Source organism: Barbus barbus (assembly GCF_936440315.1).
Source record: "Barbus barbus genome assembly, chromosome: 17".
Lineage (NCBI taxonomy): Eukaryota > Metazoa > Chordata > Actinopteri > Cypriniformes > Cyprinidae > Barbus > Barbus barbus.
In genome coordinates this window covers 28,300,195-28,327,516 of record NC_136745.1, presented here as the reverse complement: position 1 = coordinate 28,327,516, position 27,322 = coordinate 28,300,195, and the positions used below count along the sequence as shown (strand labels likewise).

The window sequence follows — 27,322 nt, the reverse complement described above, 5'->3', positions numbered from 1 at the left end:
GCATGAATTACTGCCTCAATGCGGCGTGGCATGGAGGCAATCAGCCTGTGGCACTGCTCAGCTCTAATGGAAGCCCAGGTTGTTTTGATAGCGGCCTTCAGGTCATCTGCATTGTTGGGTCTGGTGTCTCTCATCTTCCTCTTGACAATACCCCATAGATTCTCTATGGGGTTCAGGTCAGGTGAGTTTGCTGGCCAATCAAACACAGTAACACCATGGTCATTGAACCAGCTTTTGGTAGCTTTGGCAGTGTGTGCAGGTGCCAAGTCCTGCTGGAAAATGAAATCAGCATCTCCATAAAGCTTGTCAGCAGAAGGAAGCATGAAGTGCTCTAAAATTTCCTGGTAGATGGCTGCGTTGACTGTGGACTTCAGAAAACACAGTGGACCAACACCAGCAGATGACATGGCAGCCCAAATCATCACTGACTGTGGAAACTTCACACTGGACTTCAAGCAACATGGATTCTGTGCCTCTCCACTCTTCCTCCAGACTCTGGGGCCTTGATTTCCAAATGAAATGCTAAATTTACTTTCATCCGAAAAGAGGACGTTGGACCACTGAGCAACAGTCCAGTTCTTTTTCTCCACAGCCCAGGTAAGACGCTTCTGACGTTGTCTCTGGTTCAGAAGTGGCTTGGTAGCCCTTTTCCTGAAGACGTCTGAGCGTGGAGACTCTTGATGCACTGACTCCAGCTTCAGTCCACTCCTTGTGAAGCTCTCCCAAGTGTTTGAATCAGCTTTGCTTGACAGTATTCTCAAGCTTGCGGTCATCCCTGTTGCTTGTGCACCATTTCCTACCCAAATTCTTCCTTCCAGTCAACTTTGCATTTAATATGCTTTGATACAGCACTCTGTAAACAGCCACACCTTTCAGTAATGACCCTCTGTGACTTACCCTCTTTATGGAGGGTGTCAATGATCGTCTTATATTTATATTTATATTTATTCATTTAGCTGACGCTTTTATCCAAAGCGACTTACAATTGCTATATATGTCAGAGGTCGCACGCCTCTGGAGCAACTAGGGGTTAAGTGTCTTGCTCAGGGACACATTGGTGTCTCACAGTGGATTCGAACCCGGGTCTCTCACACCAAAGGCATGTGTCTTATCCACTGCGCCATCACCACCCCTAAAGCTGTGCAAGTTGTCCCTTTTTTGGGGGGGTTAGGCATGTATAGAAGTTAAAACCTCTTAGAAGAGGATGGTCTTCTGGATCATTGCCAAGTCAGCAGTCTTCCCCATTATTGTGGTTTCAAAGAACAAGAGATACTCTGAATTTATACTGTAGGGATGGTCATTAATTGAAACTCAAATGTAAATATTATAATATTTTGAGATACTGATTTTTGACTTTCATGAGCTGTAAGCTCTAAATATCAAAATTAAAACAAAAAAGCTTTTGAAATGTTTTACTTTACATGTAATGAATCTAAAATATACGAGTTTCACTATTTGAAATAAGTTACTTTTTCACTATTTTCAAAGTTTTTGAGATGTACCTGTAAATATAAATCCATAAATCTAATATAATCCGTACATAATAATTCATAAATATAAGTTGATATTCGTCTATCGGTATGTTCTAGTTTATACCCTTCTTCTTTTTCATTTATAACTTAATTTTTATTTTTTTGTAATGGAGTGGTCATAAAAAAGCCTTTCACTGCATGTCATAATATGTATGGTATGGTTATGTATAAATAATAAAATTTTAATTTGAACATTTGAAATTTATATCATTATTATATTACTGCATATAGGAACAAATATACAGGATACACATAATATAATTACTGTTCATAATTGGCGATCTGAAATATGGCATTGAAGTGTCAGATTACTTAATGAAAAACAGAGAATTACTTTGAAATAAACCCCACAGCATTTACTCTTTAAGGAAGTAAACCAGCATTATCTCTGAATATAAAACTGGGATATAGAACTGGGAAAGTAATTTTAATATAGAAAAAAAATACACACACACATGACCAACAACTGAGAATATGTCCCTGGGTTTCGCTGATCAGGATACTGGTTCGAGGTGCATATGAACATTACCGTACGTTTGACAAATTTACAAGAAAAAAAAAGACCTTACAAAAAATCCAACTGTGCATTTCATTACAAGTTTAATTCAACATTCACTGTAAGTTAATCATCACTCTCTAATTCATATTTAACAAAACCTTATTAGAAAACACACCATATAACAACCAGTCTTCTGATTAGAGGTGCTAACATGACATTGTTCACTGGTGGAACAGCATGTGGTGAACAGGGGCGAGACAGAACGAGGAGGAATATTCATTAACACTGATTAGCTTTTTCTTGGGAATATCTATAGACCTCGCTCTCTCCGAGTAAGACAATGAGTGTTACATCTGAAAAATGAAATAAAACAAAAACAAAAAGGGTACACATGAATCAATACAGTAGTAATGGGTGTAATATATTTGCATTTAATATTTTAGTAAAGGACGGTTATGACAGAATACTACGTCAGTATGAAGTGCTTTGCACCAGAGACACGGTCACCTGTATCACCTGCCGACGCATTTGGATTTCAACTGTACAAAGTAAAACAGGTAGAGAGCGTTTAACTATCATAGTTACTACAATAGCTTTACTGCCTGACAAGTTCACATTTAACTTTTCCATGCAGTCATGCAAAAAATTCACTCTGATGAGTTGCAGCTTGTAAACCAGAGCCACGCTGATGAGCTTCGCAAAGCAACATCCAAAGTACAAAATATCAGCCCATCCCACTCGAAGCTCCGTCCTTGAAATCCGCAGGTGAGCTCTCTGAGGTCCGTTAGGAAGCAGTTCATTTGTTGCCGTCACCAGAGCACAGGAAGTTGGCTCACCACTTCCCGTGTTAGAGAGTCTAGGGAGTCCTCGCCTGATTGGGCACATTTCAGCTCCTCCATTACAATTTCTCTCCGCTCTCACACTTCACAACAGACATGCAATACGCAGACCAAATTAATTCTCAGGTTAGGTTGTACATTTATATAGATTTATACATATTTATATAATTCATATATTTTCAGGAATGTTAATCTGTGTGATTTTGTTCGACGACACAAAATTACTTTTCATATGACACATATAAGCAACATCATAAAAGCAGTCTCTTTCTTTAAAAAAACATCCCTTAATAAAAATAAGTTCTATTTGTGTTTTGTTTATTTTACAATATATTTTCTTTTCCGCTCCATCTTCTTCTCCAGGTTTGGGACGAGGGGGGGGAGGTTGGCTAATATTACAATGGGCACTTTTTGCAGCCGCACTCCACGGTGGTCTCCATCTCCTCGGAAAAGGAGGATCCGTCGGAGCACTTGAAGGTGACCTTCCGTCTCCGGCTCTTGGTGGGGGCGCAGCACAGGCCCGAGCGGCAGGCGCTTGGACACCGAGCGATTTTAATGGTGGAGGTGCAGTTTTTATGGCCCATATTACGCTTGAGCAGCTCACGGACCATCTCTCCTTGGCACGTCGGCTCTGCGTGGAGGAGGGGATGGAGGACAGGTCATCAGATAAAGCATTTATGTAAGAGATTAATAAACATAAGGACTTTCGTGTCAGATATTGACTTGTGTTGCTTCACTCTTCTGGATTCTGTACGGCAAGCTAAAGATTACATGAGACAGCATTTGTAGTGAATTTAACTGCTTTAATGCAACATATATTCGAGTGGAAACATCATTTTGCAGGAAATTAAGAATGTGGGAATTGTATTCATCAGGATTTGATTGCGTGAAGCAGCCCCATTCATTTTTGATACAAATAAATTGATTTGCTATGAGCTCTGAGGTTGTTTCCCCTATGCTCACCAAGATTGCATTTATGTGATCAAAATATAGTAAATATTAATAATATAATAATATTGTGATATTCTTGTAATATTGTGAACTGTTATTACAATTTAAAAAATCTGTTTTCTGCTTTATTACGTTAAAATGTAATTTATTCCTTTAAGCAAAGCTGCATTTTCAGCATCATTACTCCAGTCTTCAGTGTCACATGATCCTTCAGAAATCATTCTAATATGCAATATATTTGCTGCTCAAGAAACATTTCTTCTTATTATCATGAATTATGTTGAAAACAGTTGTGCTGTTTAGTGTTTTTTGTGAAACATATATGTTTTATGAATAAAAACTATTTTTTGCAACATTGTGAAGTCTGCATTCTTTCTAAATAAAAGTACAAATCTATTTAAAAACAAATACTGATTTTGAACAGTATTGCATATGCAATGGTTATTTATGTATTTTTTGATAATGATAAAAAATTGTGTTTTTACTTTATGAAATCTCAAGGAGATCTTGTGAAAAAAGTGGTTATTAATGCTGTGCTCTATTGAAATGAGAAATTATTGCCAGTATCGATATATTATTGAGATATCATTGTATAATTCTTCCCCACCCAATGAAGTTTTGTTATATCTGCAGAAGAAATAAGTCATTTAAAATGCAGAATAACTTTTTTAATGAAAGATTATCAAAACAGCAAGAAACTATTTGAATGTGGATCTGCAACTTATTAAATTACAATTAGTAAATGGATATACATAGGCTACCTAAATCAATATAACAAAAGAATGGGTGATAGAGCAAGGGGTTAAAGCAACCTCACTACAAAATTTTACGTCCCCCTCCCCCCATAGAAAAATGTGCACTGATGAATTGTGCAAAATAAGACCAGATAAAATGTGTTATGATAATAAAGAGTTTTTTAATCTTGTTTTTATGTTCTATTCTATATGTAAATAAAAAACCTACAATCTCCTATCATGAATAATGGATGTCTCCTGCAGTGCTGTGTCTCACCTGTTTCACAGGACGGCCCGCTGTACCCAGACTGGCAGTGGCAAACCGGCTCTCTGCTCTCCGTCACCCTGCACTCTCCGTACACACAGCGCAGCCCCTTGCAGACGGCAGACTCTTCCCGCCTGTCACAGAACTGACCCGAGTATCCATCTGCACAAGAGCAGCTGTACGAGGAGCCCTTCGGCACACACACACCGTGCATACACCTGCACAGGAGGAGAGAGGGACGAGATCACTGCCTGATATCAACACATAATAATATTTTTTCATATCAGTCGATATCAATAATTTTCACGATAAATGTCAAATCTTTATATATTTTAAGTTTAAAGCCAGATTTCTGCTCCAAAGTGAAAGTTGTTGAAAGCAGACTGTTAATTATTAACAAAATAAATGCATTTATTTGTTTCTGAATGTCCTATTGAGTGATCTTGTTTCAAATCAAGAAATGGATTTGTGTAGCCTGATAACATTAATAATAATATAACTTTTTTGTCTCTCAGAATTCACATTTGATAGTAGTAGTAGCTTGAGTTAGGATGCAGATGCAAATTTTTGTTCATTATCAAAATCAGTAACATCTGTAAGTATTGTAGCAACCCCATTTTTTTATATGGTGAAATTTAATTATTATTATTTTAATATATATATATATATATATATATATATATTTATTTTTTTATCAATTATTGGTAGCATACATTTAAATCATGATAATCACAGTTAAAACCCCACATATAGCACCACAATACCATGATAAAAATAGAACTATATGGTTTTTAGGTATTTGTATGAAAAACAGTAGTATATAGACATTTAGTATAAATGCACACATGCATAGCTTAATCAAAATACTGTAATTAAATTCAATTACTCCTTTAATACATTTAATACATGTCTAAATTAATCATATCATAAAGTTCGAAATGAATATCCCACATTTCTGACACAATAGCATACTGCAGTTAGTGTTACTACAGTAAGTCCATGGCAAATGATGGCGATTTGTAGATTGAAAAGGCTTCTGACTGTATTGTTGCACACCGTGTTTCTCCTGTTTGTCAGCGCTGTTTCAAATCACCGAGTTATTTGTGTTCTTCGCTGAATTCAAGCGCTTCACACTCGATCTCACACACTGAAAAAAATTATACTAAATTTTTTTAAAGTAGGTGGTTGCAATAAATTGATTTGAGCTGCATTTAAATATAATGTAGCTAAAATAAGTTGATTGCAACCACTTACCTTAAGTACCTTTGGTAAATTCAATGAAAAAATTTTTTTTCAGTGCAGCTCTGTTTAGTGCTCGCGTGACAGGGACTTATCTGCTCTAATGAGCACATTTAAACTTTGATCTCTTCATATCCTTTTATCGTTTTCAAATGATATCACAACAATTATCCTTATTGATTAATCGGCCAGCCCTAACTGTGAATGTCTGTGCACCTGCGGGTTTCTGTACCTGCTGCTCTGACAGGGGCTCTGGGAGGTGGTCTCTTCACACAGCGGGCCGCTGTGGCCGCTGGGACACTCGCAGCTCACGCCTGCCACTCCTCTCTGTCTGCAGGCCCCGTGAGCACAGACGTTGCAGGAGTGACAGCCCGGCAAGATGCCCTCCACCCCTGCCAGCCCACCGCCGAGGTCCTGGAGCTCGCCGTTGAGCCGTACGTCATGAATGCATCCGTTAAAAGACTGGAATGGACGGTCTGGACCCGGTCGCAGGCCTGCTGTGTCAATCAGAGAGGGCACACCTAAAATACCAACAACAGGCAAATATTAGCACACATGCTTATGCAGTGTTGGGGAGTAACTCGTTGCATGTAACAGAATTACATCATTTAATTACAAAACAAATGTGACTGTTATCTATGGAAGCCCGTTTCATTTCAAGCCACTGAATAAAAAATTTAAAAGGTAATTGCGACTTTTTATCTCACAATTCTGACTTTTTTTCTCATAATTGCGTGATATAAACTCACAATTGCGAGTTAAAAAAGTCAGAATTATGAGATATAAACAAGCAATTCTGAAGACTTTAACTTGCAATTGTGAGTTTATATCACGCAATTGTGAGAAAAAACGTCAAAATTGTGCAAAAAAACTCGCAATTGCGAAGAAAAAAAGTGCGAATTTTTATCTTGCAATTGTGACTTTATGAATCGCAATTCTGACTTTATAACTCGCAATTGTGAGTTTATATTTCAATTCTGAAAAAAAGTCAGAATTGTGAGATAAAGAGTCGCAATAACCTTTTTTTTATTCAGTGGCGGAAACAGGCTTCCATAGTAATTTGTTATAGTTACTGAGAAAAAAAAAAAAAAAATTAAATTACAGTTTCTTATGAAAATGTTAACGATTACAAAGGGGGTTACATCTGAATATTTTCACGCACACATACAGATATGATTGATTTCTTTCCCAAATTGCATTGACTGCATTGACACAAAATAGGACACAGGCTTATTCGATAACTGTTTTATTTCCTGTTTAGGTTTATGTATAAGCCTACACTTTATTTTTATTAATGTTTCAAAATGATTACCATTTGAAAACATTTGTGAGAAATTTAGAAAAGTAATCAAGAAGTAATCAAATATAATTAGTTACATTCCTTTAATAAAGTAATTGGAATAGTTACACTCCTTATTATGTTTTAAATAGGGTTACTATTACATTTCCAAAGAAATCTTCCCAACACTGTGCTTACGTTACAATCATTATGCATTCAAACGCTTGGACAGTATCTGAAAACAAGCCATATTTAATACTTTGAAATGTGGTTTTGATGGACAACGAGGTGTTTTTGATGCTTACCGCCTATGTAGAGCTGTGTGTTGTGGTCCACAGCCGGAGGACGGGGGAGTTTGCCCAGGCTTTTCGGTGCACCTTTATCCACCACCAAACTCAGCGTCTGATTCTGGATCAGCACCTCCACCGTGTGGAAAAGACCATCGTTCACTGACTCCACACTGCAAGACAGCAGAAGATAGCGAAAAATATATACATCTGCTGTATTTTTAAATGATAATTATCCAAAATGAGTGTGAAATAAACCATTTTTAGTTTAATTTTGCTTGAATCATGGTTGAATTTTAATGTATGTTTGGGAAATTGTATGTGTACATTGTATGATTTTATGGGTGTAATGGTTATATATGCATGGATACGATTAGCATATTGGCACTTTGCTGCAATTTTAGTTTACCTAACAGGACAATAAAATCTGAGTCTAATTATTGCATGAAAATTATTTCTTTATATAATTTTTTAAGCTTTTATTTCAGTGTGAAAATATTATTTAAATTTGTGCATTTTGGATACACAAAATTCTAGCTATAAAACGACTGTTTTTAGCCTTAATGACTGTTTTAACTGAGCGTATCATGTCACCACTGGGGTAAATGAACTTTTGAAAGTAACATTTCAAGCCCAAATGAAAAGCCTGAATGTGCAATACAGAATATCTCCCTGCCGTCTGAAAATGCCATGGTTTCCACATTAGACTCCGTCAGGTGTATTTCCAGTGAATTTGGCACTGATGTGGGGAGTGCTTATGCTGTGGGAAAGGAGAGCTTGTGTTGGCCATGAGTTCACTCTTTTTTTGAGTTAGCACGCTCAAATCACATCCTGCTGAGTTTGGCACTGTGACTGCGTGAACTCCTGAGAGCGATTCTGTTTCACACGGTCATTTTTTAACCATTGAAGAGTGCCGTTTGTTCCCGGGTTCCACGAAACCTCCATGAAGCATCTCATAGACTCTGAGAGCGTGCTCTGACCGGCGCAGCTGGATTTTCGCCTGTTTCCTCCTCAGTTTCTTACGATGCAGTGCATGTAACGCTCTGTTTGGCCCAGATTCTGCTGACTACTCAGACTGTATTTTGCTTAAAGGTGAGATTTAGGGTTATGAACTTATCAGTTGCCCCTGAACTATGAGAAAGCAGTCTGCTCAGGCTACAGAAAGCCCAGTTTTGTATTGTAGTATTTATTGCTGGATGAAGCACAAGCAGTTACAGACAGCTAGAGACAGTGGTTTGGCAAAGAAGCCCAGAGACCAACAGAGAGAGAGGAGAAGGGGGTGCGAGAAATGATATTGTGGCGAGTACAGTATATCTTAATCCCGACCTCAACTTAAAACAAGGTTTTCCTCTTTTTCTGTCTTTGGCAAAAAAAAAAAAAAAAAAAAAAAAATATATATATATATATATATATATATATATATATATATGAAGAGTTCATTAGTTCATTTGCAAAAACAGATAACTTAACAATTTTAACAATTTTCAAAAATCCAGTTTTTTCATTGTGCATTCCAATTAATCTCAATCAAACTGCAGTTGGGTTATTTTGATTAAGTAAAAAAATAACAAAAAATACTAGCTAGCTAACACAACTAAACACATTAAAATCATGATAACATAAATGATTTTTGAAAATTGAAATGTTATCTGTTTTTGCAAATAAAGTCTTCATATATATATATATATATATATATTTTTTTTTTTTTTTAATTTTTTTTTTTTACATGTACTAAACAAAAAAAACAACAACAGAGTATTGCCAGCACAAATACATTAAGCAAACAAACAGGCTAGCATTAAAATGAGCTCATTTTTGCGGGCAGGCAGCTAGTATTTGCGCTGGCCCACAACGCTATTTTCCATTACTGAAATGCTGAGGCCATAGGTGCGGATAGAGATCAGTGTCCCCAGATATAGGGGGGTATGGTTCACGGAGGTCTTGGCTGAACAAAGACCCAACACAGGCGCACGTGTGGTTTGCATTACAGGCCCATAATTCAATTCCTGTTTCAAAATAGCCTTTTGCAACAAACACTACAGACTGCGGGCTGAGACCCCCCCAAACATCTCAAGCCCGTCCATTTGATACATCAGTACCACCATAGATGAACGGCTTTATTATAATATAAGGACATTTTCATCCACTGTCTCTGGTTTTGACAGCCGTCTTTCATTAAGAGAGCCTACACGCCAGCTGGGAAAGGAAATGGGAAGAGTATTTTGGGGAAAAGGTTGTAAGAATGGGAATGTAATAGAACAAAGAGGAAGATTCTGAAAACATTCTTAATCAGAACATAAATATCACCATGGGGGACAGAAGTCATCATTTGGAGCTAACAAAATGTGTGCAGTGAAGCTCTAGCACCACTAGGAGGCACCATATATCAAGATGTAGCCTAGCGCTTGCAACTATCGGCCTTTTGTTCATATTCTGACAGACAGAAAATATCCTGAGGCCGTAATATTTTTAGAACGGTGGGGGTTGAGAAGGTGGAGTGTCTTTGATGTGCGGCTAGCCTACATATTAGCTTCAAGCAGCCCATTATGGAGCTCAATAAAAACAAACAGAAACCCGTGGAAGATTTCAGCAACCTCATGTCACCCCTCTCGCACGAGGGCAAGTCAATTTCCTGTCAGCTGAAAATAAAATACTCTGTTTTTCCTAGAGCGAAACCGCATTATAAATGACACATACACAAAGTTATTACCGGCTCCTTCATCTTGGAGACTTATCTAGATCAGAAAAGCTGTAGACATATTTACATTTTCCAGATTCAATTACGCTAAGAGTAACGGACTGCAGCTGTGAAGTCAATTATGCCCTTCTGGAACGTGAATTGCTAAACAAGCTTTTGAGGCGTTTGATATATCATGGGGTGTAACCTAGCTACAAGTAACATTAGCTTTACTCTACAGATGGACTGAGGTTAACAGGTAGCATCAAAACACTTGTAAGTAGCAAGGAACAAGGTCTCATCCTTGGGATGAGAATATGTAGCTTTCCTGAAGCTCAAACAGTAGAGCATAGCGCTAGCAATGTTAAGGTCTTGGTTTGATTCTTGAGGAAAACAAGAACTGTTAAACTGTGTACATGAATCAAATGCAACCCTTTACAATGTGAGACGAGTAAATCACTCCTGCTGAAAAAAACAATAGAACCCTGCCCAAACCACAATAGAAAATCTAATGGATTTACTGGTTATGATGGGAATTCTATTGGTTTTAATGGAAACTATAATGGTGTCTACTGGTATGTGATGGATTTTATTGGTGGGATGTTAAATCCTATTGGAAAAATGCCCAAAACACACTACAAAAAGGAATTTTGTAATGGTTTTACTAGAAAAAGCTAATGGTTCATAATGGTATTTTAATGGAAACCATTGAAATTTCTGTGATGGTTTCTATTGGGCTTCTGTTGTTTTTTTGAGCAGGGATGCGACTAAATCTTCACTCTGGGCGACTACATATTAGCCAATGGCTAATCAATTCTTAGATTTTACTTGCCAGTGTGTGAGTTGGAGGCTAAGTATAAGTTTAAAACAGATATATTTTCAGTAACTGAAGACTCTGAGCGGGGCTAAACTCTAGTGTGAAGGCTCACTACTCACACAAGAGCGAGAGAGTCTTAGGGTGTATTCACACCTGTCTTGTTTGGTTCGATTGAATCAAACTCAAGTTCGTTTCAGTTAAAATGACAAATATGCAGTCATACATGGTTACCAAGCTTTAATTCTAATTACTAAAATTATTTTATTAAATAATGCTTGATTTTCATAATCATGTTATAATGCTTGATGTTTAAAAAGCTGTGCAATTTTACAAACATTTAAGCTTTAATTACATTAAAGGTAAATGTAGGCACAATAAAACTTTGTGTGTGGACCGTTAGCATTAGCATCCCTCAGCTTTGACTGTGCTTTCTGCTGTTGTTGCAATAGCGCAGTCACACTTAGCCAAGCCGGATTTAGCACACTACAACCATTTAATCTTCTCAAACCCAATGAACTTACTTCATGTCCAGTCATGGTTCAGGCTGAATTACCACTACTTTCCCCCCCATTAAAACATTCTGCTCACACAGGAACTTAGTGCTAATCTCGGACGAAACGAAAACAGGCCGTAAAAACATACCCTGACCCCTCCTTGTTCACTCTAGTGCTGCTCAGTGTTAAACCCGGTTGACATGCCAAACATTAGCTGCATTTGGAGAGCTGTGGTTAGGCGTGGCGCAGGATGGCGAGCCCACGCTGAGGAGCTGGGGGCAGGGAGCGCTGCAATTCTAACATTCTCATTCAATTTCCTGCGATGTTTCCACAAACTGCCACTTCTGCTGAGGAACTGCCCACGCTGCTGCTTAAACTAATACTCCGATTAGCGTGACATTTAGTAAAGGGCAGCACATTAACACGCTGCATGGGCCCGAGCATTCATCTCATGGTAATGAGGCATTACTGCTAGTTAACAGCCTCCGTCGCTCTCCTCCCCAGTGCATTTATCAGTCTCTCCATCCCTCCCCTCACCCGCACCTTCCGTCAAGGCAGGATCACATTGCAGAGATAAGTGTCCTTCACTCTTCGTCGGCTCTCAGTAGCTCTTCATCTCTCTGGGGTCCAATCTGTCTCTTTTCCCACCGCCCTTTCCCTCTCACCATTTCACTTTTCTTCATCAGCATTCCTTGTTTTTACTGTCGGGGATCTCTTGCTGAAGTTCAGCAGGGATGAGGTGTAAGAAGAGCTGAGCGAGACCTGTAGATGGTTGTGGGAATCTTGCTCTGATCTTCGCCCCACAGAGTCTTTATGACCCAGTTCCACATTTGAAGTCAAGCACCCGCAGAGAGCCACTGAACCAGACTCGTCTGAGGAATGCTCCAACCACAGCCTCAAAACTCTAGCTTCCACGGTGGGAAAACCAAAGCAAGGGAGCTGCCCGAACACTGCACCCACGTCCAAGCGTTGCGGCATAGGACGGGTTACAAATTGAGCAGCTGGCTCTGTTAGCTCTGGTTACACATTGTTAACGCTAAGTATGACATGGAGAACTCGGGAGCACGGTCGCCAGACAGTGTGCCATTGCCAAATAATCTAAATTGAGACGGAAGGACGTGTTCTCTCCTTGAACCTCCTCTCCTCACATGTGAACCTCATTCTTTACCCAAACACAATGGGGTGCAGATATGCCAAAGCCACACTGCACAATGCCACTTGGGGAAAAACAAGTTAATTAGAGGGTGAGCATGCATCTGTGATTAAGTGTGGGTCCCATTATACATCTTGGACTTAGCAGGGACCTGGTAACAAAACTAACTTCATTCAGTCACACCACTGCATTTTAATTTAAATGGGATGTCTAATGCTATTTCATGCATTCTGACTTATTTACACTGTTAAAGTGTTGGATTCTCATGCTAAACATGACTCAAAAACGAGTTGGAAGTATGACAGAGTATTTCTGTAACAGCTGTACAGCTGTATCTGTCTTTTATAAATCTGATACAACTAAATATTCTTCGGAGATATGAAGGATGCAATACCACCCTATAGGTACTCAAGATTAACATGAGATTGTCAAACTGTGTGTGTTATGTCCACTTTAACTGTTTAAGTACACAACTGAGTCCCAGCCTAGTGGTTAGTACATGTGCTGATACATCACATTAAGCTGTGGTGCTCATATTGTGCTCATTCTGGCCGGACTAGCCTGAAAAATTCAAGTTTAGCTAAATTAATGATACCATTGGAGATTTTTGGTCATTCCCCATTCAAGGAGCTAGAAACTGTACTTTTATGTCTGTTAACTACATAGAAAGTAGCTGCCTGGTGTATTCCAAGATGGCTGCAACTTGAAACAACAGTCTATTCCTTTTCTCTTTATCTTCTTCTAAATAAAAAGCCGAAAACGTGTGCAAGTGCTTTAAATGCATGCTTGCAATTACTACTAGAAACACTGGAATTAAGTGCATGTATTCTCAGTTCGCAAAGACAAGGAATCTGATTGAAACGTTATTTTTCATGCTGTGACTCCCTCACAGAGCAATCGATTCAGCCCTTGCTGCAGGCAGAAGGGAAGAATAGCCCTCTGCAACAGCAACGGGAGGCACTGGATCAATACAAAGTCATCAAGCAGGCAGGCACGGCCTGAGCACCCAGCTCACCACTGTTCACGTCTACTGCCTGCTAAAACAGCTGCCAGTCACAAAAGTTCACGCTCTACTTCTGCAGACGTAGATGAAAAAGATGCCAGAGACCCTGATTTACGCCACATACCCATTCTTAACAGACAAGGACACCGATTTCTATCTCGAAATGCTTTGAAACTGTACGCTGTCATTAGGTTTGTACGCAGACTGGATTTAAAATCTTGAATCTGGGCTCTTGAAACCCATTAAAGAGTCTGTGCTTGCTTAATGACATCCGCAGTGACCCACCAGGCCGGAGTCAGGCACCATCTGCGCCAGACTCAACAAGTCTGTTGTCTACTGAAAGGGCAGGAGGTGAGGGCTAAGAGCTCTGTGTTTATGGGGGCTCCAATGAGCATAGAAATCATGGCACTGCAGCACAGAAGCGTTCACATGGGAACTGGGTGAGAGCTTGCTTGAAGGCAGATTCAAGCAGGTCATGTAAACCCGGGGCTCCTATATGGTTTTATGATGTGCCATGAGCTTACAGAGATTAAACCTCCCTGAGAACGGCGAGCAAACTTTCCCGCAAACACGGCTTTTTCCCCCTGCACTATTCTGGACGAGAGCAGGGGGCCTCCTTTGAAACGCAGTCATTTTTTATGGAAGATGAACGAGTGTGTATGTTTGATGTTTTGAAATAATTTAGGGTGGTATGTCTATTTAGATTATGGTGCTGCAAAAACAGCTGGCTGTATGGGTTTATTTACTGTGTAGAACAGAAGTGTGATTGTGTTTGTGGGTCTGTTACAAAACCTGGTGAGCTACAGAGGGAGCTGACTTCTAAGAGAGCTTCGTAACAAAAATGGAACCTCTTAAGCGACTAATTTGGAATGTTCTACATAAGAAGCCACAAATAACATGTGAGGCGCACTGGAGACTTGCAACTGTTCTGCTGTTAGCATGTTGTAGTTCACAATGCAATGCTCTAATAGACGTAAATATACATAGTACACACAAATATTGCGTAAAACCATTTTCAATTATATTAAAGGGGTCATATGATGCTTTTTTAAAGATCATTATTTTGTGTATTTGGTGTATATATAGAGAATATGTTGACATGCTTTAATGTTCAAAAAACACATTATTTTTCAAATACTGTACATTATTGTAGGTCCTCTATGCCCCGCCTCTCTCAAACGCTTCGTTTTCTACAAAGTCCCTCCTTCCGACAAGCGCAGTCTGCTCTGATTGGCCAACTGGAACAGTGCATTGTGATTAGCCGAACATCACAAGAACGAGATGGAAATGTAACGGCCCTTTCCATAATCGCGAGCTTCAGCTTTCAAAATAAATGTAAGAACCATCAGTTCAAGCCCGAGAGGGGAACAGAGTCGCGTGACAGACACAGTGATGATGCTTGTATGTGTTTGCACACAAGCCGCGGTTGTGTCTCCCTCTCTCACACATGTGAGCACACACACACACACACACAACGTGCAAAACTCTGCATTTGAACAGGCAATGGCAAATACTTAAACTAATAACAAAACATACAGTCGCTGATTCAGAAGCGCCAGATTGTCATAGCAAAGTCAGAATTACCTCCTCTCCTAGGTTCATGAAACTGTCGTCCATAAAATGCATTGTGATAACATCTGGGTTGTGCTGTTCTGCTGTAAGTAATCTTAATGATTCCTAAATGCATCTACTTTCGGAAGGCCAAATAAAGGGCTTTTGTGTTCGCTTAGAAACACACAGCGTCTCTCTGTCCCTGGCTGCCTTCAACACTCAACAAGTCCTCCAACCCATACGACCGTCTCTCAACACTACTGCGGTTACTGAAACCACACCTTCTTTCTTTGCGTGAACATTTGGGCGGCATTACTCAAATATTTCCACATCGTGACGTAGACATGTGGGGGCGTGTTTGAATGAGCCGTTTTAGGAGGGCATAGGAGGGCTTAACTTAGATATCTCTTTGGTTTTGAGACTTTAGTCTTTGCAACTTCAGGGATCTTATCTATGCACAATCAGCTTGTAACACTCCAAAGAGAAAGGAAAACTTGTAATTGCATCATATGACCCCTTTAAAATATATATTAATTAAATTTAAGTCGGATTGAGCCATGCATTATGGATGTTTTCCTACCTTTTTGGCGAGAGTGCTTTTTCTCTGTTTGCTCATGTAGCACCAATTAAAAAAATGGCCTTTCTACTGATAGACAGCCAAGTTTTATTGAAAGCCCATCTTGTCAGTGGTGAATTACCCTTAAAGGGACAACTCTGTAGTTTACCTACCCCTAAAAGGTTCATAGCAGTACCGCTTAGAGTAACCCCTTTTTTAGGGGTAAATAAGGTACAAAAGTAAGGGTGTGCGATATTTGTCATTGTGATAATATTGTAATTTTTGTTTACCCATTATGCAAGCTGACATGATATAGTATGTATGAGTACATGCAAAAAAAAAATAGAAATGAAAAAAAAAAATCTTGAAAGTCCAAAAGCATTCACTGTGTGATGATGCCTATTAGAATGCAGTTAAAATATCCCAGTATGGGGTTTTGTATTTTTATATTTATAAGATATTACGTTTACGTAATATCACTCATGCAATAAATATTTGCATGAGCATGGTTGCGAATGTGATCATTTTTGACAACAGTTAAACAAATAAGATGTTAATATTGAGTGAGTTACATTTTAGACACAATTATATCAGTTTTTTTTCTGTTTTGCCAGCAAAACAGTTCCAAACAAAGCTGGAGCAAAACAATTGTGCATCTCAGAGAAACACTGTGTTGTTTCATTCCTGAATGAATCTGTTTTTGAACACCTTTTGAGTCAATGATTCAATGATCCATTCATAAAGACAGTAGCTTGAATCAGCTGTTTTCAAATAATCAGCCGTTTTGAATGAATCATTTAAATGAATGATTCAATGAATCACTTATACAGACAGGGAATTGTCGCCACCTACTGGCGGTTTTAGTGTTATATTTATTTATCCATGACAGGCCTAAACCAGCCAAGGTAACAACATAAAAATCACTAAGCAAAATATTGTTTAATTATCATTATTGAAAAAATCCCCAAAATATCAAGATATAATTTTTTGTGAATATTGCACACCCCTAGTACAAATATGTCTCTTTCTACTGCCCTTACAGGTGTTGTGCACATAAAGGTAAGATTTTTGCACATTTATTTTTTAATGATAATAGCTATTTCTTTAAAATATCAACTACAAAGTGTGTGTGTGTGTGCGCCGTATCCTCACCTGTACACTGTGGTTGGAGGGTACTTGGCAACATCATAGATTAAACGAATGTGTCCCTGGTACAGCTCTAGGGCGAGTGGGTCGTGGTCCTCTTTATACAACAGAATGCCATTGTCCTTATCTGTGGCTACCTACAAAGAAAGAGAGGGGTAATGGGAAAGAGACAACAAAAGATCAGTGAAGGAAAACGGCAGGAAGACTTCTGAAGATTGAGGTGGAAGGGTAAAAGAAGGATGTACAAAACAATCAAGAGTGCACGATAAGCACACTATTTCAATACAACATGCACACCGAGAGAGAACCGCCGCAGGCCTGACACTTAACTCCCTGTTTAGTCGAGGGCATCAAACGGAAACGCCTGCGAGCAAGCTGTGATGGAAAACAGCTCACGTTTATATATAAGCACCAGGACGAGAGGAAAGAAAAGAGCAGTTGATGGCTTATGGAGTGTGGAAGCCCCGCTACACATTAGTTGAGACCAAGTGGACTGCGTACATTCATATCCTGGAGGCATATGAGCTGTTAATGTGTCCCTGTATTGGGTTTCTGTCAGTGGATATGTCGCAGGAGTCATTAACGCTGTTTAGCACATTTTTACTAAGAAAGCTGGAAATACAAAAAGCAACCTAATTTGATTGCTTTTCTATATTTGCAGTTCCCGAGCGTGTTTGTGTTTAGTGCCTGTTAAAGTGCAATGATGAAATGTCATTCTCTTATATTTGACTTAGTGTAAAAAGTAAATGTCCTAAATATTTATAAATTCATACAATAACGGTCAACAACTGGACAAAAATTGTATCAATATTAATTAAAAATTTTAAAGATGATTTCCCTAGTGAAAAATAAATATACTAAGATGTATTTGATATACATTTATTTTGTGCTAAGTATACTACAAATACATTTACATATTTATCTGCTTAATAAAAATACCCTGCAATTGTACTTATGGTATATTAAACTGGTATACTTCAAGTCTGCTAAATTGGAACAGCTCATTTTGTACTTAATGCACTTTAATTATGCTGAAGTCCGACTAAAGATATACTTAAGTATATTTGATTGTGCTGAAGTGGAACTATTGCAAGTATACTTCAGGTACACTTTAAATATCTTGCATTTAAAGACTGATATTATTCAAAGATCCATCATTCAATAGTGACATTAAGACACATTTTAGGCTTAATATTAAGAAATGTGCATTGTGCACAAGTAGTCCTCCAACTAAAGTTTAATTAGCCTATATTTTTTATATCAGTAAGTCTTGAGCGATATGTCAGTAAATACAGTATGTTAATAGATTTGATCTATACTTTGTATGAAATAAATGTATTTTAAATATATTATTTTTTTACTAGGGATTTAATGATATTTAAAGGTAAATTAAATTAATAGTAAACATACATCCAATGAAATACAGAGGAAATATTTAGAGTAAAATAACAAAGTGTTTTGTTAAAAGAGTGTATTTTATGAATATGGTATGTGGATTCCTTCACACATTTTAATTTATTTTTTCATTTTTAAAAACATCTATGAAAATTCATGAAATTTGACATCACTTATCTGAACAGCCTATGAATTTTAGACTTGTGTTGAATGAAGAAACTGACCCAGGTTTTGAAGAAACAAACACGTAGCATTGCAGTTTCATTTTAAAACCTCATTGTCCATGTTCTCTTTTTGCCAAAAATTCTGACTTGGTTTAGAAAGCACCATTACTTAACTCACAAAGGCCTCTGGATCTGCAGATGCACTAAGAGAAACCGAAATGGAGAGATGCGGATGTCCACTAGGAGATAAACAGCTACTGAGCTCTACTTTAATTAACATTAGCGTGCCCTCTCGACGGTGAGAAGATAGGCTCATTTGTAGCAGATCTAGCGGTTATGCAGGGCCCCTGATTGCAACGGATAACAGCCGGCTCAACCTCTATTACCATAATATATGTCCTCAGGAGAAGAATTATTCACGCAGGTGGACAAGAGGTGACATTCTCATAATGTCAAAGAGGCCAAAGCTGGCTTAGACAAGGCACTGAGGATGAAAAAAGACCTTGACAGAGACACAGATTGCTTCTCATGGCTGCAGATGTCAGTTTGGGTGATACGCAGACTATACCGAGGCTAGTGATATATGAGGTCTGTATTACAGAAACTGATCTGGGACCCTTTGTTTAGCATTACAGGAAGTGGTTACAGGCATACCTGGAGGGATATGTGCATGGGTGGTCGGATCTTGGCGCCTGAGAGCTCCAGATAGGTATCTTTGCCGAGTAAGTGCACTGTGACCATCTTATGACATTTAGAGCCAGGTGGACACCGGCACACGGGCTCTCCCTCCACGACCAGACACTGCGCTCCATTCTGACAGTAAGACTGATCACATGGACTCGTCTTCTGGAGTAATATCATCGGTGGAGGAGTCTCACAGAACAGCCCACTAAGAAAAGAGAGAGGGTGAGGGTTTGGAATAATTAGGATTATTTTTTACTCTTTTTGAAAGACATCTTTTATGCTCACTAGGGCTGCATTTATTTGATGAAAAATACAGTAAAAATAATATTGTGAAATATTTTTAGTTTAAAGTGACAATTTTCCATTTGAATATATGTTAAAATGTAATTTATTCTTGTAATGCAAAGCTGAGTTTTCAGCATTATTACTCCAGTCTTCAGTGCCACACAATCCTTCAGAAAACCTTCTTAAAAATTAAGCATTTTATAGACATGGGCTGATGTACAGTAATAAGATTTATCACAATAATGGAAATGCATGATATTGTTATCATGGGCACTTAAAAAAAAAGTAAATTATTATTCATTACTCAGATTTTTGGAATGCATTCTAAGAATACTAAGAAAATTCAGTTGTATGGTTTTTTATCATTCTTCAGCAACATTAACAGATACCTAGTGTAACAAATGGAGCTATTTCTCATTGTTAATGTTAGTTAATACATTAACTAACATTTACTGATGAGACCTTGTTGTAAATTCTTACCTATTGCACATAATTCTTGTTTACTTTGAACATTTATAAACAATAAAGCAACACACAAAAATTTATAGTTTTGTTTATTATACCTTTTATAGTATAACAGCACTTTATTTTGCAACTTATTTCAATATTGTGATAATACACCATGATAAAAGCTTTTATACCATTCTATGCTTAGTATAGTATTGAAAACAATATAAGCAATTTTTCAAGCTCTTTCTTTCTTTCTTTCTTTCTTAAATCTAATTCACACAAGAGATGAAGACAGTGCTAGAATATTGATAGAGTGTCAGGATGGGTGGTAAACCAGATTAATGTGGGGCTAAAGGCACCATCAGGCCCTTAATTAGTAGCCGTAGTGGAGTGAGGGATCCTGGGGAGAGAGCTATTGTTCTTCTGTACCATGCCACACACGCACACACACACGCTAATCTTATAATTAGCCATATGGATATTCATAGTCTGTGCATGTCAGCTTTAACTACTACATACTATCATTTAACAAAGGACCAACAGAAGCTTGATGTGTGTGTGTAAGCGTATAGATGTTTGCATCACCTATCAAGTCTTTCATAATCATAATGAACACAGGTGTGCAAGTATCCTAGTTATCAGAAAAGTATGTGCATGCTTTTGAGTGATTTCTGACCTACTTTCACTATTGCAGACGTAATTGTGAAGAGAAAAAAAGGGGAAATTATGAATAAAAAGAATTAATAGATTTTTATTGATCGATTTATCTAAAAAATGGCAGGGTCAATATTTGTCAAGAGTTTTTATATTTTATATTCAAGTATTATTACTATTTAAAATATAACAAAACTTAAATATTGACATTTTGAATGCATTTTATAACAATATTTAATATACTATTTAATATTACTATTAAAATATTCGGATAATATTATTATTATAAAATATCATTCTAAATGATTCATAAATAAAGTTGTTGTTTTTTTCTCTCAAAAATGCCGTTTTCGTTTAGGAGTAGAGGTATGGATTAGGTTCAGATTAGTCTTTAGCAGTTTAATAGTAATTAACGTTCAACAGAAACAATATAATTCTATGGTGTGTGCTTATTTAAATAAGTTAATGCATGCGTCTGAGTGTAAGCAATGAACGAGTCTCACCTGAACCCCTCCTTGCACACACACGTGTATCCGTTGATGGCATCATTACACTCTGCTCCATGCTGGCATTTGTTCTCCAGACAGTCGTTGTAATCCTGCTCGCAGTGCTGGCCAACATAACCCGGCAAACATTCACACCTGAAGGAAAAACAGCAACAACAGTTTAGATGCTAAAAACATTGCTAGCAAACGGGGATGTCCTAACACTAGGTAATTTTAAAACACTGTTAACTACTTGGTAGTGATGAGACTTCAACCATAGAGTGCATTAGTGCCCACCCACTTTTTCAACAAAATTGGTTCCGAAAGACTTTCCCCTTTTTTAAGCATTTGAAAAAAGGTCTTTGTTTAAGCATTATAAGCCATGAACCAAAGCAAGCAAAAAAGTATATGAAAATTGGACAAAAAGACAAAGTGACAAATTACATGACTATGAACTTTCCAGTTTTAGTGAGTGAAAGAACTACAATCCCATAAAGCACTGCCAATTTAAATAAAAAAAACTATTCATTTATAGTTGTTGGTTGTCTGCATAGTAATGATATATTTTACGTTTTTGAAAAATATGCATATATGTGTGTGTATATGTATATATGGCTTTCCTGTAGCTCAAATAGTAGAGCATGGCGCTAGCAACGCCAAAGTCATGGGTTCGATTCCCAGGGAAAGCAAGAGCTGATAAAATGTAAAAACTGTAACTTGAATGCAATGTAAGTCGCTTTGGATAAAAGCGTCTGCTAAATGCATAAATGTAAATATATATATAAATATATATATATATATACAGTATATATATATCATTCGCAGTGATTCATGGGAGTGGGCGGAGCTAAAGATCTCTTTTGGCTCACTGTGACCACTGATTAGTGGAATTTTCTGTACAGCATCGTGGTAAGTTTTTCATCACACATTCTGCTCTTAAAGGGATCATATGATGTTGCTAAAAAGAACATTATTTTGTGTATTTGGTGTAATGTAATGTGTTTATGTGGTTTAAGGTTACAAAAACACATTATTTTCCACATACTGTACATTATTGTTGCTCCTCTATGCTCCGCCTTCCTGAAACGTGTCGATTTTTACAAAAGCTCATCGTTTTGAGAAGCGAGGCGTGCTCTTATTGGCCAGCTATCCAGTGTGTTGTGATTGGCCGAATATTCTTTAAATATGAAAACATACTTACAGGCTATGAGTCAGAAGCGTCAGACTGTTCTTGCAAAGTTGGAATTGCCCCACTTTATAGAAACAGCCTTTGAGCACAGCTGGCATTGTAGGCTACTCTTCCAGGTTCAGGAAAAAGTCCTCCTAAAATGCGCTGCACACACTCTAATATTTGGGTTGAACTGTTCTGGAACAGTGTTGTAAATACAACTGATCCACTGATTTCTAGTTGTGTCCTCTTTTGGAAGACCAAACAAAGTACTTTCGCTTTCACAATGAAAAACAGCGTCTCCAGGACATGGCGCCGGTGGCTGCAACAATACTACAGCCTGAATAAAAATCACGCCCTCTTCCTTTGCATATACATTTGGGCGGTGTTATGCAAATCTTCCCACACCGTGACATAGACATGTGGGGGCGTGTTTAAATGAGCCATTTTAGGATGGTGTGGTTGAGTCTTAACTTTTATAAAGAATATCTCTTTGGGTTTGAGACTTTAGTCTTTGCAACTTCAGGGATCTTATCTATGCACGGACAGCTTGTAACACTCCAAAGAGAAAGGAAACTTGAAATCGCATCATATGACCCCTTTAAAAAATTATTAAAAAAATAAGTTGAATTGACGTGAACAGTTGGGTTGAAGAAAAGCATACATCTTCAGAGCTCACAACAGGTCTGTCTTGTATTGCTGAAAATAACTTTCCTAATGGAAAAAATGAATGGAGCTTTTACTTTCCAGAACCCGACTGTTAATCTGCTATATGCAGCACAGGCAAGTTATGTTGTCTTTCATGTGAAGTTCTGACAAGAAGAGCTCATACACTCACCTGTAGCCCTTACTGAGGGGAACACACTTGGAGTCGTGTTGGCAGAGGTCAAACCCGGGCAGACAGGGGTCAATCACCTCCTCACACAGATCACCTAAGAGACACACAAAGAAAAGGAACAAATGACTCTAACAGTTGCCCTCTCCCAGCGTCCGGAGGTTTATCACATGCTGAAACACTCAGGGCCTCTGCTGTCTATGGGTGAAGCACACAGTTGTGCGGCTAAAGGAACTCTTTGAATGAATATACAGCATGTGTGTCACGACCCTCCTCGAGGTGTTTTCGCCCCTCACACCATCTGCCAGCATTTAGACTGTGTGAGGCTTTTTCTCCTCCAGGCTCAACTGAAAACATCTTTGTGTGATGGCAAAGTCTTTCTAGAGCACACAGCTCAGCAGGCTCCATTCGGAGGCACTAAATCACTGCCAACCAGAACCTTCAATACATTCCCTGTTCCCGTCCACCTGCTGTAGGACGTCCGGCCTAATCCAACCTCCACATCTCTGCACTCATTCACCCAGATTCCTAGCATTTCCTGTCCAGCACACTTGCGCTGGTGTTGCTAGTTGCATGGCACAGCAGCAGCTTAGAAACAGATGTACCCTCTCTTTGCTCAGGCCCTCGAGACAGGGTTTAGGTGGTCTGCAGCCAGGCCAAATTCCTCTAGACCCTTTCTGCAGCAATTGTGTGTGTTCTTCAGGGAATCAGTGCAGTAGGTGTCTACAGCTGATGTTTCCTGCATGCACCTCACAGGCTGGAGTCTGGCAAAAAGCTCAAGCTATGGGTTCTTAAATCAAATCTGGATGTTGATGGTAAGATTTGTACTGATGTTAATGCAGAACAAAATACAAAGTGAGATTAATACAATGAAAATGGAGAAGGAATGAATCTTTAAAGACTTGACCTTTGGAAAAGTGTGAAGATTCCTTTTTAAACAAGGACTGAAACACCAAATTGCCTTGCCTTGTTTGTGGCATTATGACATTTTGGATCATTTTTCTGTCTGTATGCTAACTTACACTACTGTTCAAAGGTTTGGAGTTTGTATGATTTTTAAAAATGCTTTTAAAAGAAGACTGCATTTATTTGATCAAAATACTATAAAATTACAATGTTGTGAAATATTATCACAAATAATTTAAATAACAAAATATTTCTATTTGAATATATACATATTCTATGACGCAAATTTGAATTTTCATCAGCCATTCCTTCAGTCTTCAGTGTCACACGATCCTTATGAAATCATTCTAATATGCTAAAAAACAGCATTTATTTTTAATAGAAATCTTTTGCAACATTATAAATGTCTTCACTGTTACTTTTGATCAATTTAATGCATCCTTGCTGAATAAAAGTATTAATTTCTATAACAAAAAAATAAAAACATTCTTAAAGACCTCAATTCTTTGAATGGTAGTATATTAATTTCTTTTAGAGAGAAAAGTCCCAATACAACTGCAAAATATAACAATTCCCACAATGCCCATGGGCATAACGTTAAAACAAGAGAAAACATCATCAGCACAATAAACCTTCAAACCTTCCCTCTCCCTTTTCATTTCACCCACATAATTACATACTTTTTAAAATATAAAACTAATGAAAAATATATTCTTGAGAGCGTCTGATCTATGGTCTCTGATACAGATGCCAGTGAATTGGAGATAATAAGATGAGCACTGCATACTTCCTGCATGCAAGAAAAATAGCAAATTAGATCTTTGTGAAATATCACAGCAAATGGAGACTCTAGTTTTAAAAGAATTTGTAAAAAAAAAAAAAAAAAGCACCTTCTCTAGCTCCTATTCCTAATTTAATTTCTCTTTTAGGGGGAAACCCCTGAGCCAACGTTGATAGTTTATGAAGCATAACTGATAACTCAATGAAGATCAACCTCTGAGCAATACAATTTTTCTCTTGCTCTTTAACCGGACAGATGTGTGTGCCCTACGAGCTTAAGGATGTGGCCAGGCTTATACCGCAGCAAGTACACACTCTCTACACCAACTGCACCCGCTCCAAGGGAGGTGGCAAAGAGGAATGCCGTTATAATGACAGGGCCCGCTAGGAGCAGTTGCACTTCCTATTTTGAGGAAAAGAAGAGAGAACAAGAGCAGTGGTGCCACTGGACGGCACTTGGCAGATCTGAAGTGGAAATGAACAGACAGTTTTAACAACAGCTGAACTTTAAATCCGCCGAGTCAGGACTTCTGTCAAAAGCTGGTTTGTTAAGTAAAACTGCCCACTACCAGTCTTAACATGTATATTATTTTGGTTTCTTAATGTTTTCTTAGCCACCTCAGTTGTGGCTGGAGGATATAAATGCAATTGGCACAGTCTTGCCAGTGAAATGGCCTCATTGTGGTGAGACTGCGACAGACAAATAGGGCAAAATGACTAAGAAAATGGTAACAAAGAGTCTGAAACATTCTGAATGTGTTTGCAGGCTGGTTTAAAGAGCTTTAACTGGTACCTCTGTAGTTCGGAGGGCAGACACAGGTGTAGTTGTTGATGCCATCCACACAGGTGGAGTTATTCTCACAGTCGTTGTCTTCACAGTCATCAGGATTCAGCTCACACTGCTGGCCCTCATACCCAGGCAGACACACACAGCTAGAGGAATGGGAAGGCACAGGACAGTGATCAATACTTCAAATGTTAGAACAAAAGGGAACACACGGGTTTCAGTGATTAAGCTCTGTTGGGTGACACCCTGATACTGCCAGACTGATTTTTTCAAGTCTGCAGCCAGAACAGTGTCATTTGTTGCCATTTATGTCTCATTGTTTGGTCTTTAAATGTCAACCCAACATCCTTCATTAGTGCACTGCTCACAGCCAACAGAACACTGAGTTTTGGTTTTAATATGCACTGAACACTTTAGTTCAGCCACAAAGGATAATGCTTGCATGAACAAAAAACAAGATCTTTATATATAACACTCTACAAGTTCTTCTTTATTGAGAATATCAGGATTTTGGAAGAAGATCTTCAGACACTAAGTAAACCTGGAATCACTTTTATGTCCTTTTCTAAGCTATTAAGCTTGACAGTTGGTCACCATCCACTTTCTTGAAGCAAAAGAGCAGCCTAAACACTCTACTAAACATCTCATTTTGTTCCACCAAAAACAAGCAATATGATGGTGACTAGATGATGGCAGAACCAGCTCATTTGAGTCGGAGTCAAAATGCTCCTGGAGTCCATGACTGTTTTGGTCCTTGAGTGTGTGCCCACAATTTCTTGGTCTTGAGTCCAAAACTATGTTTTGATGGTCTTGGCCCTCAAAACTGAGTTCAAAACCATATTTTCATTGTATTGGTCTTGTCTTGCTGGGAGCATGAGGACTCCGTCTTGATTCAGACTCAACCCTTTTCTGGTCTTAGTCTTTAACCAGAATCAGACCACTTCTGGTCTCGGTCTTGACTCAGACTCGATTCTCTTATAATCTCAGTCTTAAAGGGGTTATCGGAAGCGGAATTCACTTTACAAGTTGTTTGAACATAAATGTGTGTTGGAAATGTGTGTAAACATCCATCCTATAATTAATCTTTTTTCCCACTATTTAAAAATCCCCTTTCTCAAATCAGGCTGTTCTGAGAGTCCTGTCAGAATGACATAGTTCTGTACAGGCCGCTCCCACGATAGTTGATTGACAAGGCCGTTTTACCTTAGACCTGCCCTGAGTAAGCTGTGAGCTGTCTGCCATTGTGTCGACTCCGGTGCAGGGGAAGACAAGAATGTCTCCGATTAAGCAATTGAGGCATTTTGTTGTTGGATGTAATAATGAATATAGCAGTCATCATTTACCCCCTCGACATCTGAGCCGCTGAAGATGCAGAGGATTAACGTTACTTTCGTTATTGAAGTGAATGCGCCGATCCCCGATCTGCCTAAATGCGTCTATGTTCACTCAAATCATTTGTGATCCAGCTTCAATTATAGAAGAAGGGAGTATAAGGTTTTTTCTTAATGAATCTTTGCAAATCGCCTTTTCTAAAAATGTGTTAGTTAGCCAGTTTTACAGCTAAAGTAAACAGTACTGCTCGTCACTCCACAGAAGAGAGGGGCAGGGTCAGCATAGCTCATTAGCATTTAAAGCAACATGGACTAAAAACCGGCTTGCTAAAAACAGAGCTGATTTTGACAGGGTAAAAAATGTGTTGATAAATTT

General features: G+C 38.3%; 1 protein-coding gene across 1 annotated transcript in view; it reads right to left on the bottom strand.

The window, feature by feature from the left end:
- Nucleotides 1–1,869: 1,869 nt before the first annotated feature.
- Nucleotides 1,870–27,322, bottom strand: part of LOC306883389 (slit homolog 3 protein-like) — a 189,739-nt gene continuing 164,286 nt past the window's right edge. Inside the window, exons 28-36 of the mRNA XM_079438596.1 lie at nt 25,622–25,761; nt 23,146–23,239; nt 21,158–21,295; nt 19,236–19,470; nt 17,029–17,159; nt 7,644–7,798; nt 6,292–6,580; nt 4,833–5,038; nt 1,870–3,501 (exon numbers count right to left, since the gene is read on the bottom strand). Coding sequence (XP_079294722.1) covers nt 3,266–3,501; nt 4,833–5,038; nt 6,292–6,580; nt 7,644–7,798; nt 17,029–17,159; nt 19,236–19,470; nt 21,158–21,295; nt 23,146–23,239; nt 25,622–25,761 — 1,624 coding nt within the window. The 3' untranslated portion in view covers nt 1,870–3,265. The remainder of the gene's footprint in view (nt 3,502–4,832; nt 5,039–6,291; nt 6,581–7,643; nt 7,799–17,028; nt 17,160–19,235; nt 19,471–21,157; nt 21,296–23,145; nt 23,240–25,621; nt 25,762–27,322) is intronic.